Source organism: Hippocampus guttulatus, chromosome 5, assembly GCF_054856545.1.
Source record: "Hippocampus guttulatus isolate MCC_2025c chromosome 5, RoL_Hgut_1.0, whole genome shotgun sequence".
NCBI classification, from domain to species: Eukaryota; Metazoa; Chordata; class Actinopteri; order Syngnathiformes; family Syngnathidae; genus Hippocampus; species Hippocampus guttulatus.
In genome coordinates, this window is record NC_141265.1 from 19,759,345 (window position 1) to 19,776,887 (window position 17,543).

The 17,543-nt window shown below is 46.4% G+C and overlaps 1 protein-coding gene across 1 annotated transcript; it reads left to right on the plus strand.

The window, feature by feature from the left end:
• Positions 1-1,980: 1,980 nt before the first annotated feature.
• On the plus strand, positions 1,981-17,097 carry naaladl1 (N-acetylated alpha-linked acidic dipeptidase like 1). The gene is made up of 19 exons (XM_086112509.1): positions 1,981-2,287; positions 2,511-2,683; positions 2,751-2,872; positions 3,345-3,464; positions 3,723-3,915; positions 4,106-4,199; positions 4,428-4,532; positions 12,230-12,315; positions 12,398-12,517; positions 12,590-12,675; positions 12,746-12,809; positions 12,897-12,964; positions 13,173-13,264; positions 13,405-13,498; positions 13,598-13,679; positions 14,223-14,396; positions 14,465-14,552; positions 14,659-14,745; positions 15,068-17,097. Exons 1-19 carry the CDS (start codon positions 2,088-2,090, stop codon positions 15,243-15,245), a joined length of 2,226 nt encoding a protein of 741 aa, XP_085968635.1. The 5' UTR covers positions 1,981-2,087; the 3' UTR covers positions 15,246-17,097.
• Positions 17,098-17,543: the final 446 nt, after the last annotated feature.

Genomic DNA, 17,543 nt, shown 5'->3' on the forward strand with positions numbered 1-17,543 from the left:
AAATATGAAATGTGCCTTGGAGACATAAAAGCATTCTGTTACTCTACGATATTTACCTTTTGAGGAAACAATACCATTTATTATTTTATATCCATTGGTGTAAGCATCTCATAATAAAATATCTCATTAAGGACACCATTGATCCTCGAGCTGGAAGAATTTAATTATAAGATGGTTTGCCATTTAATTCGGGTTTTTTTTATGTATGTTGTGCAATACCATTACTTACCGCAAGAGAGGAGCATCGTTCTGGTAAAAATAATGCACAATTCGAAGGTTACAGTTCTGAGGTTCTGGGTTGCAATCTCGAAATCCTGCATTTTAGATCTTTGACTTCTGGTCCTCCTGTGTGGAATTTATATATTTTCCCCTTGCTTGAGTAGGGTTTTTTTTGTTTGTTTTTTACGAGGTTCTCCATCTCCCTACTAAAACATGCATGTTTGGTTCACCGAAGACGCTTAATTATACATAGCTGTGAAAGTGTTTGTGAATGATTATTTATCTATTTGTGCCCTGCGATTGGCTGGCGACCAGTCCAGGGTAAAACCGCCTCTTGCCCAGTGTCAGCTCGGAGAAGCTCCAACGCACCCATGACACGAATGAGGAAAAGAAAGCATATGTCAATAGGTACCATTAATAGTTTTGGATTTTTCAGTACAGTTAGCTTTTAATTTTGTTTTGACTTTGGTTTTTCAAACTCGATTAGTTTTCCTTCGTTTTTAGCGTGAGTTTGATGGTTTTCATGGGGGGGGGGGGGGGGGGGGGTAATTAATTAAGCTACAGTTCCCAAACGACTCTTCAACCTTTCCCTCTTCGATGCGGTGGCGGTTCTGGATCAATTTCACTGAGGGGGCCGGGCTGGGGCCAGGGGTTTTGATGGGGGGGCACATTCAACCCAGGGCTAAAAAGACAGATTCGAAATCTTATTTGACTTTTTTTTTCTTCAGACTTTGAAATTGTAGTCATAACATTACAGTGATGAGAAAAAAACAGTATTAGGAGGGCTAAAATGTCTGCAAGTGTAACAATACGCCGTGTCCATCTGTTGAGAATATTCAAGCCAGGGGATGATATGGTACCAGCCTGCCGGGGACAAAAATTGCAAATACACTGAAGCTAGATGTTTTACATGCATATAATTATCCACATTTTAAAAGGCAATGTCTTATATATTGATCCTGTTAAATAAAAATTAAAATAAAAAGGGAGACTAAAAAAGTTACACACACACACACGCACACACAAACACGCGCACACACACACACACGCACATAGCACCCGTGCCGTGGTAATTTCCTTCTCTGCGGACTGCTTCTCATTTTCCCGCTTATTTTTAAGTAGCGCAGCGCACTAAAGGGTCCGACTAGAAGGTTAAATCACGCACTTTGGTTCCACCTTTCGCGTCGGCGACTCGGCGCGACTGCGTAATCTACGCTCGGAGGGTGGGCCACAGGGGGGGCCAGAATCGGTGCTACAGGGGCACTGGCCCCCGTTGGCCCCCCCCCTCAGAACCGCCACTGCTTCGATGGCCATACAGTATATACATTTAAACTCTCACCTGTGAAATGAATTGACAAAGATGAAAGCAAAGGGCATTCTCATTATGAAAATAGTTTTATGACTCTTGTTCTTCATTTTATTTTGTTTATGGAAATATTTTTTTCAACTTTAGCTTGAGTTATTTTGTTGATTTCTCATTTTTGTTTTCATTCTTTTCTTGATTTAAAAAAAAAACCAAAACAAGAGATTCACATCATACAAGGTGTCAATAAAGTCTTTTCATAATCTCCTCTGCACTTTACAGTGTGGGAACTAATGGTGCCCAAGGAGAGGAGTATTAAATGAGGCAAAACTAAATAAAAATAAAAGCCCACACGCAAATGCCAACACACGGAAGGATAAAGTCCATCCCATCTTTAAACACCAGCCCAACTGTTATCGTGAGCATGTGGGCCAGTGTCATCAGGTCACTGCTGTTGAACGGATCAGTTGGGACGATGCACATATTTTCTCTGGGGTATTTTTAATCAGCATTCATCACCAAGAGCTCAATTAAGTTGAGCGAATTAAAAACTTAAAAAAACAACATGATAAAGACAGTGGTGACTGGACTTTTGTGCGCTGCAGCTGCGCTAACTGCCGGAATCCTGATCGGACACTACGGCATCGACAAAAGTAGCGACTCCTCGCCGGCCTGGGTGAAGGATGTGTCCAAGGATGTGGATGAGAATCTGCTCGAGGAGCTTTTGTCCCAGGTGGACAACAGCCGCATTCAGGAAAACCTCAGGTCAGTTCGCAGTGACGCGACTTGGAAAAACTTGAACACTTCTTGCCATTGTTCCAATATAACAAATCAAAATCAGGCAAGGTGAAGATAAACTACGGCCACCACGCAAATAAAATTGAGATCCTCATGCTTGCCGATATTGCCCATCTATGTATTCGGTAAAGGCTTTAACCCATAATAGGAAATTCATCTGGGAAAAAAATGATTGTGTTCTACTCTACAGGGAGTTGAGCAAAACTCCTCACATGGCCACCACAGTCGGAGACGAGCAAACGGTGCAGTTGATGCTGAACAGATGGAGGGATCCAGAAACGGGTCTGGACCGGGTGTGGAGGGAGGAATACATGGTCTACCTGTCCTTTCCTGATCCTGACAAGCCCAATAAAGTCACTGTTGGTAAGCTATCATCAAAACCAAATGACAACCTCGCTACAGTATCTCATTTCATCCTTCTTTTTTCCAGTGAACCCGTCCAATGCCGTGCTGCACACGGTCAGGGAGAAAGAGAAGGCTTACACTCCGGACCAGGAGGATCCTGCTGTGGTTCAACCCTATGCTGCGTATTCTCCTGCAGGGCAAGTACAGGTAACAACTGATCAAAATATGTCCAACATTTCAGCGACACACAGTGAGAGCTCGCAAATTGTCAAAAACTGAGAGGAAGTGAAACGGCGATAACAGTAAAGTCTCAAGGTCACTTGAGCCTTGGTTAAATGTTTAGCTCGTATAAAACGAGGCAAATAAAAATTCCAAGGAGACCAGTATACTGTAATTGACGTGATAACCTAATTTGAACTATCCTACATTCGGAAGTGATGACCTTTGGAATGATCATATCACTTGATGTGATGAAACAGCAAGGATGGAACGTGAACATTATTCTGCATTGTCATTGTTATGATAGTCCAGCAACAAACTGAATCAAATTGTCTGTTGCGCGCACCCCTCATGTCAAGTATTCCAATTACAGTAGCATTGCAGGTAAAAGCACATGGTTCTGAGACTTTTAAATTGTTATTGAATCACATTTCTTCCCCCCACCCCACTTTCTTCTAAGGGCAAACTTGTTTACGCCAACTACGGGACAGTATATGACTACCGGCTGCTGAGCCAGACAATGAACCTCAAAGACACTATCGCCATCACAAAATACGGTGGCACTGGGAGAGCAGACAAAGTGAGTGGCACTAGTTTACCGTATTTTGTTTTACTGGAAACCTGTTTTTACAATAGTGAAGTGGCTAATTAGCATTGGTGTTCAATAAAATCCAAAAACATATACATACATACACATATACAGAGAGAGAGAGACACACACATACACACACATATACTGTATATCAATGTGTGTGTGTGTGTATAGTACTGTATTCAAACTCGCAGTTAGTCAATCAATGAGTGTTTCCCTACAAGTCCTTCAACATGTGTCGTCCAGGCCATCAACGCGGCTCGCTACGGCATCAGCGGCGTGCTCGTCTACACGGACCCATTGGACATGAACGACGGCTTCATGTCGGACAACAACGAGACATATCCGCATTCTTGGTACATGCCCCCTTCGGGCACGGAGAGAGGCGCGTTTTCCTCGATTTATGGCGACCCGCTCACTCCATATTTGGCTGCCAAAGGTAAGCCAGGTGGAAGGTAACGTATGAGGTAGTAACACAAAACGCTAATGTGTCTTTTTATTGGTTGTGCTTTATTATTCTTCTTTGTCCTGCTACGGTACCTTGTGATTTTCATAACAGGCCACATCAAAAGCTCACAAAGATAAACCATTTTAAAAGGATGTTCACACCACTCTCCGCCATTTAACAGAAAAAACGTACAGAATTCCAGAGGAGACGATCACTGGGATTCCTCCCATTCCCATTCAACCCATCGGCTATGAGGATGCCTACACATTAATCTGGTTTGTGTTGAGGTTTCCTGTCAAGATAAACATCAAACAAAGAGGATTATGAAGAGAATATGTACTGTATTTCAAATCACCACACAAGTTTGCTCTCCGCTCGCTTAATGCTAACACACAATGCAGCACGCTAGCATGGAACGGATTCAACCTGAAACTCAAGGAAGCACGGCATGTTGTTTTTAAACGTTTTCAAAACTTTTTAAAAGTTTACATTGGATGTTTCAGCGAGCTGGGTGGAGGACAAGCTCCACTGGCATGGCAAGGAGCTTTTAACTGCACATATAACGTTGGCGGTCCGGGCTTTCGACCCTCTTCTGCTTTCAACAACAGGTACGCGGATTTACAAGAGCCCTATTTGGCAAGAGCTTTTTTCCTGGAAGATTTTTTTTCAGACGTTTTATTATTAAATGTTTTGTAATGCAATAATATATGAAGTTTTGCCATAACAGCAGCATATACATTATATAAATCATGGCCAAAAGTTTCTCAGGAATTTTTTTTTTCAACCATTTCAATATTGAAGCAACGATACTACTAAATGATATCTGTAGAGTGTCAAATCAACTCAAATCCGTCCTATTCGCCGATAACACAACCTTTTACTGCTCTGGAAAAAATATGAAACAACTCCTGAAAACTGTGGAAAATGAATTGACAAAATTAAAAAACTGGTTCGACAGAAATAAACTATCTTTAAATTTAACAAAAACTAAGTTAGTTGTTTTTGGCACGAGACCAATCAAAGACCAAGTTAAAATAAAGATAAATTCAATTGAAATAGAACGAGTCTATGAAAATAAGTTTCTTGGACTAGTAATAGATGCAAAACTATCCTGGAAGCCACACATAGATAACATTATAAAAAAAATATCCAAAACTATCGGCATACTCCACAAAACGAAGGATGTGTTGAGTAAGAGTTCCTTGTATACATTATATCACTCATTATTACTCCCATATATGACCTACTGTGTAGAAATATGGGGAAAAGCTTGTAAAACAAACACACTCCCTGTTTTAAAACTACAAAAAAAAAGCAATCAGAATAATCAATAGGTCTAAATATATAGAACCAGCAAATCCAATATTCATCAAATTAAACACAATGAAATTCTACGACCTAGTTGACTTCAAGATTACCCAATTAATGTATAAAGCACATAACAATCTCCTCTGCCAAAATATCCAGCAGCTTTTTGAAATTAGAGAGAGCTGTTATCATCTAGCGGCCCGGTAGTCCAGTGGTTAGCACGTCGACTTCACAGTGCAGAGGTACCGGGTTCGATTCCAGCTCCGGCCTCCCTGTGTGGAGTTTGCATGTTCTCCCCGGGCCTGCGTGGGTTTTCTCCGGGTGCTCCGGTTTCCTCCCACATTCCAAAAACATGCATGGCAGGCTGATTGAACACTCTAAATTGTCCTTAGGTGTGAGTGCGGGCGTGCATGGTTGTTTGTCTCTGTGTGCCCTGCGATTGGCTGGCAACCAATTCGGGGTGTCCCCCGCCTACTGCCCAAAGACAGCTGGGATAGGCTCCAGCACCCCCCGCGACCCTAATGAGGATGAAGCGGTTCGGAAGATGGATGAATGAATGAATGAATGTTATCATCTAAGGGGTACTTAGATGTACTAATCAATACAAAAAATCCAGGTGTCAATAGGTGTGAACCTGTGGAATAAGCTGAAAATGAGCAAATCGTTGGAGGAGTTCAAAAACAAATTCAAAAGATTAGTACAAAAAAACTACATGAATCAGAATTAAAAAGATAAATTTGATATACTTATAAAATATAGTAAGACAACCGTTTGTTCTTGTTTTGGATTTGATCAACTTATCAATTGTATTCAAGAAATGATAATTATAATGAATATCAGAAAATTGAAATACAAAAGGAGAAAGAATAACTATATATATACAAACCAAAAGGTGTATAAATAGAATAGTATAGTATACATAAGGGTAAAAGCATTTGATGATATGTACATTTTTCTTTTCTTCTTTGTTTTGAAAAATGATCAAATCAAATTGCTACAAAATAAGGGGTAGGACTAGATAAGTTACTTACTTCTTCCTACTCCCTTGAGCATACAACTGTGATGATGTGTTTTTTCTTCTTTTATCTACTTTCTAATTTTCCTTACATAATCTTTGTTTGACTTTTGTCAACCTGTTATTGTGTATACTATATATGCTCAATAAACAATAAACAAACAAAAAAAAACGTCAAATACAGTGAAACATCAAATTAGAGTACTGGCCAAACCTCCAACCCTAACTGTATACAGTATAAGTAAAACATAATTTTAAAAAACAACCTACCCCAAGAATCTAAAGTGACTTCCAACAGATTTTGTTGTGATAAAATTACCGTATTTTCCGCACTATAAGGCACTTGGGAATATAAGGTGCACCTTCAATCACTGGCCTGTTTTAAAACAGTTTTCATATGTAGGGCACACCGCATTATAAGGTGCATAGAATAGAAGTTACAATCGTGGCTGTGGTTGCATTATGCATCCACTAGATGGAGCTATGCTGAAGAGAATACTGTAATATCTGTTTCTTGTATTTGTGTGACGTCATAGGGAGGGGAGGAGCCAGGTTGGGGGGAATATTGGCTCCGGGAGTTAGTCTGAGTGGGGAGTGCATGGGCGTGAGTTGTGGCTAACAGCAACTCCTTTGAATGCGTGTGTTTACTACTTATTTTGTTATTAAAAATGATTAATAGTATCAGCGACTGCGAGCATCCTTCTCTCCGCTACTGAAGGGCATTACATTGGTGTCAGAAGTTTTGGATTCACCCGTCGCACTCCCGTTTTTGCGTAAGGATGTTCGGCGACTCCGGTACTCGGCGGAAGGTGAAGGAAGAGGCCGTTCCGTGCGGCGATCCCGTTACCCGGCGGACGGTAAAGGATGAAGCCGTACCGTGCGTGATTGATATGCCTGAGTCGAGTTGCAACGGGCGCGGTCGCCATGAAGCTGTTGATTCGCGCCAAAATGAGCGCGGGCCCGCCAAAACTGAGTTACGCCATGACGTAGCGGCAGGTGCCGCCGCCATCGCAACGGACGTAAACATGCATGGCGGCGCCCTTGGGCTCGCGTGGCCCTCCATGAAAGCTCTTAAATTCTCCGGAAAAGGGAGTTGGGAGGCTTATAGAGCACAGTTCGAGTTGGTGGCCAACGCAGCGGATTGGTCGGACAAGGTGAAAGCGGTGCAGTTAGCGCTTTCGCTGACGGAGGAGGCTACATCCTGTCTGCTGCTGCTGAGCCCCGGAGAGAGACTCGATTACAGCGCCCTGGTGGGTGCTTTGCAGAGGCGCTTTGGGGAGTTTAATTTGAGAGACTCTTTGCGCTGTGAGTTCAAGCAGCGGGATCGACATCCCGGTGAGCCACTCCGTTGTCTTGCTCATGAGATCGAGAGCCTGGGTCGGCGCGCATATGCTGGAATGCCAAATGAGATCCAAAATGAACTGATACGCGATCAGTTCATCCAAGCTCTCAGACCGGATGAGCTGCGCCTGCACGTCCAGCTTGCCCACCCGGCAGCCCTGGGAGAGGCACTCTCTCTCGCTACAGAGTGGGAGATTGCAACCAAGGGGGCGCTACAGACATCCGCCTGCCCCGTTTTGGCCACCTCGTTGTCGGAAGGGGAGGAGCCCAGGCCAGCGTGGTTGGAGGAGCTGGTGTGCGCAATAAAGACCCGCCCAGCACAGCAGGAGGAAAGAAGCGGACATCGTGCACGCCCGGCTGTCTGCTGGGGTTGTGGACAGCCAGGTCACCTGCTGCGGCGCTGCCCAAAATTGTTGAACCAGCAGGGAAACGGAAAAGGGTCCGTGTAGCCCCAACAACGCGGACCCCTACAGTTGTTAACCGGGAACTGCAACCCGCATTCGGAGAGAAAGCTATAACGGTGGGCTGGACGGACGTGGGGGACCCCAGTCATGTTCGTGTGCAGATTGTGGACGTTTCCTGTACAGCCCTGGTGGACACTGGGTCTTCAGCCACAATTGTGAGGCCTGACGTTGTTCCAGTAGGGACCGTCTTAACAACGACCTTTACAAAACTGAGGACCGTGACCGGTGAAACAGCCGAGATGAGAGGCAAAGGGACATTTTTGTTCGTCCTGGGGGGTCTTTCGACAACCCACTCAGCTTGGGTAGCTGACGTGAGTGATCCCTGTATTCTTGGACGGGACTTTTTAAAAGCTGCGAAATGTGTGGTGGACTTGGGAGCTGGGGTGCTCACCCTGCCGAGTGGTCAGCATGTAGGGCTGATCCTGGCGTCTAGGCAGGGTACTCCGGGGGTGGCCGTCAACAATGCAGACCCTGCAGCGGAGAACACAGATGTACGGATGACCGGACCCAGCCTGTCCAATGCAGCAGCAGCGCTGACTCCTCGACAGTCGACGGTAGATCGGGTAGAGTCCGCTCGCCCCGTGATGGACTTCTCACTGGCGGGGCCAATGACATCCAGCCCAGCTACGTCAGTGGAGTTAACCCCGGGTCGGCCAACAGAGAACCGGACTGGGGCTATCCGGTCCATTTGGGAGAAGAACTGTGACGGCTTGGATGTCGAGCAGCGTGAGCAGCTGTGGCAGGTACTGTGGGACTTTGAGAACATCTTTGCCCTCAGTGAGAATGAGGTGGGCCTCACTCACTTGGTTGAGCACCACATCGACACCGGTGACGCGCGACCAGTAAAGGTTCGGCCCCGACGCCTGCCTCTGGCCCAGCAGGAGGCCGCGGATCAGGAGATCCGTGCCATGCTCGAGGCAGGGATCATAGAGCCTTCTGATAGTCCGTGGGCGTCTGGCGTGGTCATGGTCCCCCGGAAAAAGAGCACCAGACCACGGTTCTGTGTGGACTACAGGCCGCTCAATAAGGTGACAAAGAAGGACTGCTACCCGCTCCCACGGATAGACGAGACATTGGATTTGGTCTCAGGCTCCGCGTGGTTCTCATCACTCGACCTGCGCAGTGGCTACTGGCAAGTCCCCATCACCACGGAGTCCAGACCCAAGACGGCATTCTGCACCACCCGAGGACACTGGCAGTTTAAGGTCATGAGTTTCGGACTATGCAATGCACCAGGAACATTTGAGCGTTTGATGGACACAGTGCTCTCGAACATTCCGAGGCAAAGGTGCCTGGTGTATTTGGATGATGTCCTCGTCCATGGTGGGTCTTTTCAGGCTGCAATGGAGTCTCTGAGACTGGTGCTGGGAAGAATTGCAGCGGCTGGGCTGAAACTGCACCCAGAAAAGTGCCACTTTATGCAGCGGGAGGTGGAGTTCCTGGGCCACCGAGTGAACGGTGAGGGCATCAGCACGCTGGAGGAGAAGGTCCGCACCATTAAAGATTGGCCAGTACCAAGGGACCAGAAGCAGTTGAAAAGCTTCTTGGGGCTGGCCTCGTACTACAGACGGTTCGTGAAGGGATTCTCTTGCATCGGGGCGCCCTTGTTCCACCTCCTTAAAGACAACCAACCCTTCCTCTGGTTGCCGGATTGTCAGGAGGCGTTCTGCAGCCTAAAAAGAGCCCTCATGAATGCTCCTGTTCTCACCCCGCCAGATCCAGCCTTACCTTTTGTGCTGGACACGGACGCAAGTAATGTCGGCATGGGGGCGGTGTTGTCACAGGTGGGGCCGGAAGGTGAGCGAGTGGTGGCCTATTTCAGCCGCACTTTCAACAAGAGTGAACGACGCTACTGTGTTACCAGACGTGAACTGTTAGCAGTTGTTTTGGCTACACGCCATTCCAAGTATTACCTGTGTGGCGTGCCTTTCACCATCAGGACAGATCACGCCGCACTACAGTGGCTGATGTCATTCAAGGAACCAGAGGGCCAAGTAGCACGGTGGCTGGAGGAGCTGCAGGCGTTCCACTTCACAGTGGTACATCGGGCTGGGGCTCAACATGCCAATGCGGACGCCCTTTCCCGGCGGCCATGTTCTGTTAGTGGCTGCAGCTACTGCGACCGGCGGGATGCCAGGGAGTTGGAGCTGCGTGGGGAAGCGACTGCTGCTGGACCGTCATGCTGCACTTTGGAGGCTGTGGACACTACAGAGTGGGCTGCCAAGCAGGAAGAGGACCGTGATCTCAACCCTGTGCGACAGTGGGTCCAGAGTGGCAGGAGGCCACCCTGGGAAGGAGTGATGGGACTCTCCGCTGCCACCAAAGGCTTTTGGAGCAAGTTTGCTGTGTTACGCATGAAGGACGGCGTGTTGCAGCGTGCCTGGAAGGAACCAGCCACCGGGGAGGAGAGATGGCAGGTGGTAGTGCCCGGAGCTCTTAAAGAGATGGTGCTGAGAGCATGCCATGGGAGCACCGGCTCGGGACACTTTGGCAGCACCAAGACCCTCCGACGGCTACGCCAGGGGTTCTATTGGGGTCAGCACCGACGGGACGTAGAGGACTTCTGCCGGCGCTGTGATGAGTGTGCGGCCTACAAGGGACCTCAAGACCAATCGCACGCACCGCTTCAGCAACAGAGGGTTGGGGCGCCCATGGAGAGGGTTGCTGTGGACATTATGGGCCCTTTCCCCGTGACGGACAGAGGGAACCGTTACGTGCTATGTGCGATGGACTATTTTACTAAGTGGCCTGAGGCATACGCACTGCCAGACCAAGAGGCGGAGACAGTGGCGGATGCGCTACTGGAGGGCATGTTCTGTCGGTTTGGGACTGCAGATATCCTCCACAGTGACCAAGGTAGAAATTTTGAGTCCAAAGTTTTTGCTGCTCTTTGTAAACGCCTGGACATGCAGAAAACACGCACCACACCTTTGCATCCGCAGAGCGATGGTCTTGTGGAACGATTTAACCGCACCATGCAGCAGCAGCTCGCCATCCTCACCTCCAAACACCAACGTGATTGGGACCAGCACATTCCGCTGGTACTGATGGCTTATCGTTCGGCGGTCCAAAGTTCCACGAGCTGTACTCCTGCTCTGCTGATGCTGGGCCGGGAAATTCGGACACCGGCAGAGATGGCGTTTGGAAGACCTCCCGGCAGCTCAGAGGACCAGCCGGGACTGGAGTATGCCCGGAAACTGCAGGATCGGCTGGAGGCAGCGCACGCGTTCGCACGGGACGAGCTGGAGAAAGCCGGTGCACGTCAAAAGCGGAACTATGACGTGCGGAGCAAGGGGCGGAACTTCCAGATTGGGGAACTGGTTTGGGTGTATACACCTAAAAGAAAAAAAGGGCGCTGCCCCAAGCTAGACAGCCATTGGGACGGTCCATGTAGGGTACTTGAGCGGGTGGGAGAGGTAGTTTATCGGGTGGCAGTCCCCCCCAGGGGCAGAAAGGTTGCCCTACATCGGGACAGGTTGGCCCCCTACCGGGGCAGCGGTGTTCCTGTATTTGAGGTGGGGTCCGCTTCATCCACCAGTTCAGAACATGTGGTGGATCCATGTTCCCCGGATCCCACCAATGTTGTCCCAAGCCAGCCAGCTGAAGGTGGTATCGACTCAGAGCCAGGCCCACCACAGAGGCTGAGGCGACGACCACGACGGCTGGAGGACTTTTTTTGTTGAACCCTCGGGGCGAGGGTTTCATAAAGGGGAGGGCAGTGTAATATCTGTTTCTTGTATTTGTGTGACGTCATAGGGAGGGGAGGAGCCAGGTTGGGGGGAATATTGGCTCCGGGAGTTAGTCTGAGTGGGGAGTGCATGGGCGTGAGTTGTGGCTAACAGCAACTCCTTTGAATGCGTGTGTTTACTACTTATTTTGTTATTAAAAATGATTAATAGTATCAGCGACTGCGAGCATCCTTCTCTCCGCTACTGAAGGGCATTACAATACAATACAATACAGTACAGCTTTATCTATATAGAGCTTTCACAACCGCTGCAGCTATAACAGAGCACTTTACAGAACATTTTAAATAAGTATATTGATCGATATATAAGGTGCATCGGATTATAAGGCGCACTGTTGGCATTTGAAAAAAATTGAAAGCTTTCAGGTGCGCCTTTAGTGCAAAAATACGGTACCTGAAAAACTACACTACAAATGTCCTGTTTTGTAGTGACGTGAAGCTGGCCGTATTCAACAATGGCCAGTTGAAGAACTCCTCCAATGTGATGGGAGTCATCAGGGGCAGCGTGGAGCCCGGTGAGGCCACGAACCACCCCACTCGTTTTTATGGATAGCGGCAAGGAATCCCTGGTGCGTAACTGTCTGTCTTTCTCCACAGACCGATACGTGATCTACGGCAACCACAGGGACAGTTGGGTTCACGGCGCCATCGACCCAGGCAGCGGGACGTCCGTCATGCTGGAGCTGACGCGTGTGCTCGGCAAGGCGCTCAAGCAAGGTGAGGAGGAAGCTTCAAAGTCGTCTTTTCAGTTGAATGCTGAGCGGAAGCTTTTGTTCATTTGCGCCGCAGGCAAATGGAGGCCTCGTCGGTCCATTATATTTGCGAGCTGGGGGGCCGAGGAGTTTGGTCTCATTGGGTCCAGTGAATACACTGAGGTAATAATTTGACTCATGCTGGACCAAATGGAAGCAAATCGATTTATTTTTTTTTTGGTTTGTTTTACAGCAATATCTCACCAAGCTCAGCGAACGCACGGTGGCTTATATCAACGTGGATGTTGCCGTTCAAGGTAAGAAGCTTCCCGCTTGAGTGCAAATAAAATTGGCACTTTGCAATGTTAGCTCACTAGCATTGCTATCTTTTTCCCCATCCTCAGGCAACGCTTCTCTCCAAGCATCAGGAATGCCATCGCTACAGAACGTCATCTTCAAAGCCGCCAAGCAGGTCAGAGCTCGCTCGCAGGTCAACTGGGCCAGCAGCATAGCAAAGTGCCCGAGTTCAAGTCCCCAATCCAGAATGTATATTGTGTCGGTTTGTCTCCATATGTGGCAAGAGGGGAAAAGTTGCCGAGAGCGGATTGAAAGGGATCAAGAAAAAAAAAAGACACCACAGTCTATTGGTTTTGACTGATCAAAGTGTATCTGTCGGACAGGTCAAGGCTCCTGGAGTGGATTCGATGTCTGTATATGACAAGTGGATCCGCTATGCTAATAGGACAAGCCCGGTCTATGGACCCATTCCCAGGTGTTGCACTTTACTTTCAAACATACCGTATTACAAAACACAAATTTATACAGGAGTGACTTATTTTTCCTGCAAAGTTGACGCATGATGTATTTTCTGTACAGTATTTTTTAAATGTATTGTCTATGTTTCTGCGTCAGTCTGGGGTACTTGACAGGAGCCGGAAGTGATTACGGCCCTTTCGTGCACTACCTTGGAATCACTTCCTTGGATATTTCATACACTTTTGACAGGGTATGGAAAATTATTCAAGAAATTAAATTATCTATCTATAGATGTCATCAAGCCCGATATAATTTAAATATTTCCGGTTCTCAATTATTTTCTTCCCAGACTAAAACAAGAACTCGGATTTACCCGGCGTATCACACTGCATATGACACATTCGACTATTCCGCCAAGTTCATTGATCCTGGTGAGTGAACCTCATTCATGTATTGTCCTTCATGTAACACAAACGCACAATTTAATGCGATGGCCATGTTTGAGATCCCCGCAGATTTGTGACGAAGGCCCACAACACACTGAGCGACGCAAGAATTGCCGTGCATTGTGGCCGAATGATGGCCTGTAGTTGTGCTGCAGTTCTTAATTATAATTATAATTTATAAATATCGCTGTACTGTGAAAAACGTGGATTTTTTTTCAGCATTTTTAAATTTTTGTACATTAATGGGGTGCCTGAGTTTTGGACATTCCATTAACGTAACCAAAAAAAAAAAATAGACGTGTTTTTCACTGTTCAGCGATGATATATACCTGTAGATGATAAAGCGAAGCATGGAGAGTCTCGGTCACGGAAACACACGAGTGCCTTCAGTGAATGGACTCAGCCTTTTATTTAGCGCCGGGTGTCCGGGTCTATTTTTCTCTGTTTTGTCCAGTTCAGTCATGTTCTGCCGTTTTCAGTCGGTGTGGGGCGGTCCTAACAAGTCAATCTGCCCCATGCTCCTCTCAGGGTTCTACATCCACCAGGCCGTCGGCAAAACCGCCGGGAGCGTCCTGGTGCGACTGGCCGACAGTCTGGTGTTGCCGTTAAACTGCAGCGACTACGCGGAGAGTCTTGAGGACTACCTTCGCATGGCTTTGCTGATTTATGAAGACCAGCTCCTTGCTCACAATATCTCCATGGGTAAGGAATTTCATGTCCCACACGGCCAATCCAAAATTCGTTGACATGGCATTTCTGTCTCTTTCTAGAACCAATCAAACGTGCAGTGGCCAACTTCCGCAGTGCAGCTTCCAACTTAGACCAAGTCATTCGAAGCTCAGACCTGGCAAATGAAACGTAATACAGTACTCATATACGCACATACCCCCCCCCCACACACACACACACATACATGCTCTCTCCCACATGCAAAGGCAACACTTATTTCCGTTTCTTCTTTCAGGCCACTGAAGGTACGAAAGATTAATGACCAGCTCATGCTGCTGGACCGAGCGTTTTTGAATCCCGTGGGCTCCCCAAGTAAATTCAGGTAAGGAAGGAAGGAAAGAAGGAAGGCGGACTCAATGATTGAGGGACCTTGATTGGAGAGCCTTCAATGAGCCCAACATGCATGATGCATGTTTTGGGAATTTGGGAGGAAGGCCTCAAGATCTCAATCGAAATCACAAGCGTCATTACATTGCTTTTTTTTTTTTTAAATGCTGTGGTGCTTTCTGGTATTTGTACTTAAATCCAAAAAATTCCAGCTCATCGACAAACAAAAAAAAAACTAAGGCTGACATTGTCATTTAGTGCACCATCACTCAGTGTGCAGCATTTTTTTTCAATGCATTCTCATTTGTTTACGACAGACACGTCATCTGGGCACCACTCGAAGTCACCATGAGCACCTTCCCCGGTTTAAGCGACACTTATGTCCAAGCTATGTCGTCGGGAACACCCGCCGCCTGGTCCCAAGTGCATCTCCTCGTGTCAGTCATGAGCCAGGCCATCGACGGTGCCGCCCAGATGCTGCTTGATGTCATATAGATCACAACACAGACTGTCAAGAAACAAGCACTTCCTGTATAAAAATGCAAAAAAAAAAAAAAAAAGAAATTGAGGGATTGTTTAGTCTTTTTTTTTTAATGTGAAGAATCTTTTTTATCAAAACACATTTGACGAATATTATTATTGCTAATGGTTGCATGAATAAGTATGCACCAGCATCCCCTCAAATCTAAATAAATACAATAAAGAAGACGCGCATTTTTGAAGCCGTTCTCAACTCTTCAAGTCGCAGTAATATTTGCCATTCTTGGTGGAAGATAAAGAATACATGCTTGCGAGTATTGTGACATCTGTCTATGCGTTGCGCCGCCTTTCATATTCAAAAGGAATAGCTTACGCTATTCATTAGCATGTGTAACCCAGCCTTGATAAGACTGTTATTTTATTGTTAGTTCTGGAGGGTGATATTTGTTTGTGATACTGCTGTTTCCGAGGGACAATGAACGCACCGCAGCGCTCGGAGCGAGGACCAGTTAGCGAGAGAGACAGAACATTCTCGCACTTTTCCCAGGCGGGTCGAAACGAAAGAACGATAAATGAAAACTAGTCCTTGAACCTCTACCTGTACAAGATAGTAAAGTTAAATCCTGTGGCAATCTTTCTTTTTTTTCTTCTCAAGGCAAGAGAAGGGTTTAGAAGAGATAACGTTCCTGGTGAGTGTTTTTTTGTTGAATATGTCCGATTAGCATTTCTAGCATTGGATTTGTAACATAAAAAAACAGTCAGGAATGAAGTTGGTGAAAATGGAGATTGTTGTTCTGTTGATATAAGATATAACTGTGCCGTTATAAAAGAAAGAAAAAGGGATAAACCATTGTACCGACACGTGCGCTCCATAGCAAGTGTATTAGCATCGAGCTAAGCTAACGTGCTCACGGCGAATAGCGCTGTGGCCTTCGTTCAAGCCAATTTTAGAAAATCGTTATTTTCCCTAGCCGATTATTGCCACGTTTAGTGAATGCCTTGCGCACTTTGTGCAGGCTGTTTTTTTTGGGACTCTTAGACCATCAGAAGATTGGACTACGTAGTCTGGAGATTGGATGCCACGTGGGACGTTGGTGAAGGACATCTTGGACTTCAAAGCCACCCGTCCGCTGGAGGGTGGTAGGACAGTTGAAAGGATTTCCCTCTTTTTTTGTTGCATCTGAGATCTCAGTCGTTTTTTTATGGGTCAGATCTGATACCAAAAAAAAACAATTGATAAGAACTGATAACAATTTAACTTACTGTACGTTTTTTTTCCTTGTTCATCTTTATGCATTCTGGTTCAGTTTCCCATCTACTCCTATTGTAAATATTCACTCAATATATTTTTTATAAAAACCTCAGTCAGTGTGTCTTCTTCCTGTTGGAGGTTTCCCCCTGACTCTAACTAGAGTCTGCTGTTGCCAATCTCGCTGTGACCTTAAGTAGTGCACCCTAACTCAAATAGATTTGATAGATTGACACACTTTCCCTTGACTGACAACTTAATAGAAGGGTGCCACTAGTAGCTGCACCTAGGGTGGCTACACAATTTGGCGAGCCAGCCAGGAGATTGGCATAGCAGCTTAGTTACCTCCAACGCAACCCCTAAGACACAGGTGACAGGTTAGTCTATTTGATTTTCTTTGCAAAGAAAAAAAATGGATCTTTGTGAACGATTTGGAATTGATGGTCAGAAAACCTTGTTTGTTACAGGGGTTGAACAAATTTGCACCGATGATAACATTTCTGATGTGTTTGTGATAAATGGCAAAATAGCTCAGGTCATTCGAGTTCCTGATGAGTTACATCAGCCTAAAGGCAGAACTCTTGTTGTCTATGAATCAGAACAGGCTATTCTGAAAATTGATCCCTTGACTTTAGGGGGACTTGTAAGCCCTGTCGATCCAAGTTCAGTTTGGACTTCTAAAACTGTTAGAGACATCACTCAAGGCGAGATGGGCAAAGAAGTGGCCCGTCGATACCTTAGGGAACTTGAGTCTATGGGGAGTAGTGGGAAGGTTGGCTTTCTTAGCTTTCTTCAAAGTGAATCACAGACAGACCCCACACCAAAGATTGCAACACAATCGAATGACGACCAGAATGTTGACACTGCCACTCACTATTCCGATCGAAGTGAACCAATGGAACCCAGTAGCGCTTTTAGCCCTAGGAATGTCCGCATAGATGAGAGCCTTTACAACCCTCCTCATGTTCAGAAGGTAGTAGTTGAGCACATTGTACGTAGTGAGCCAACTCACACATCACACACGAGAATACGCACTTTCTCAGGTCGAAGTCCTAGGCCCAACG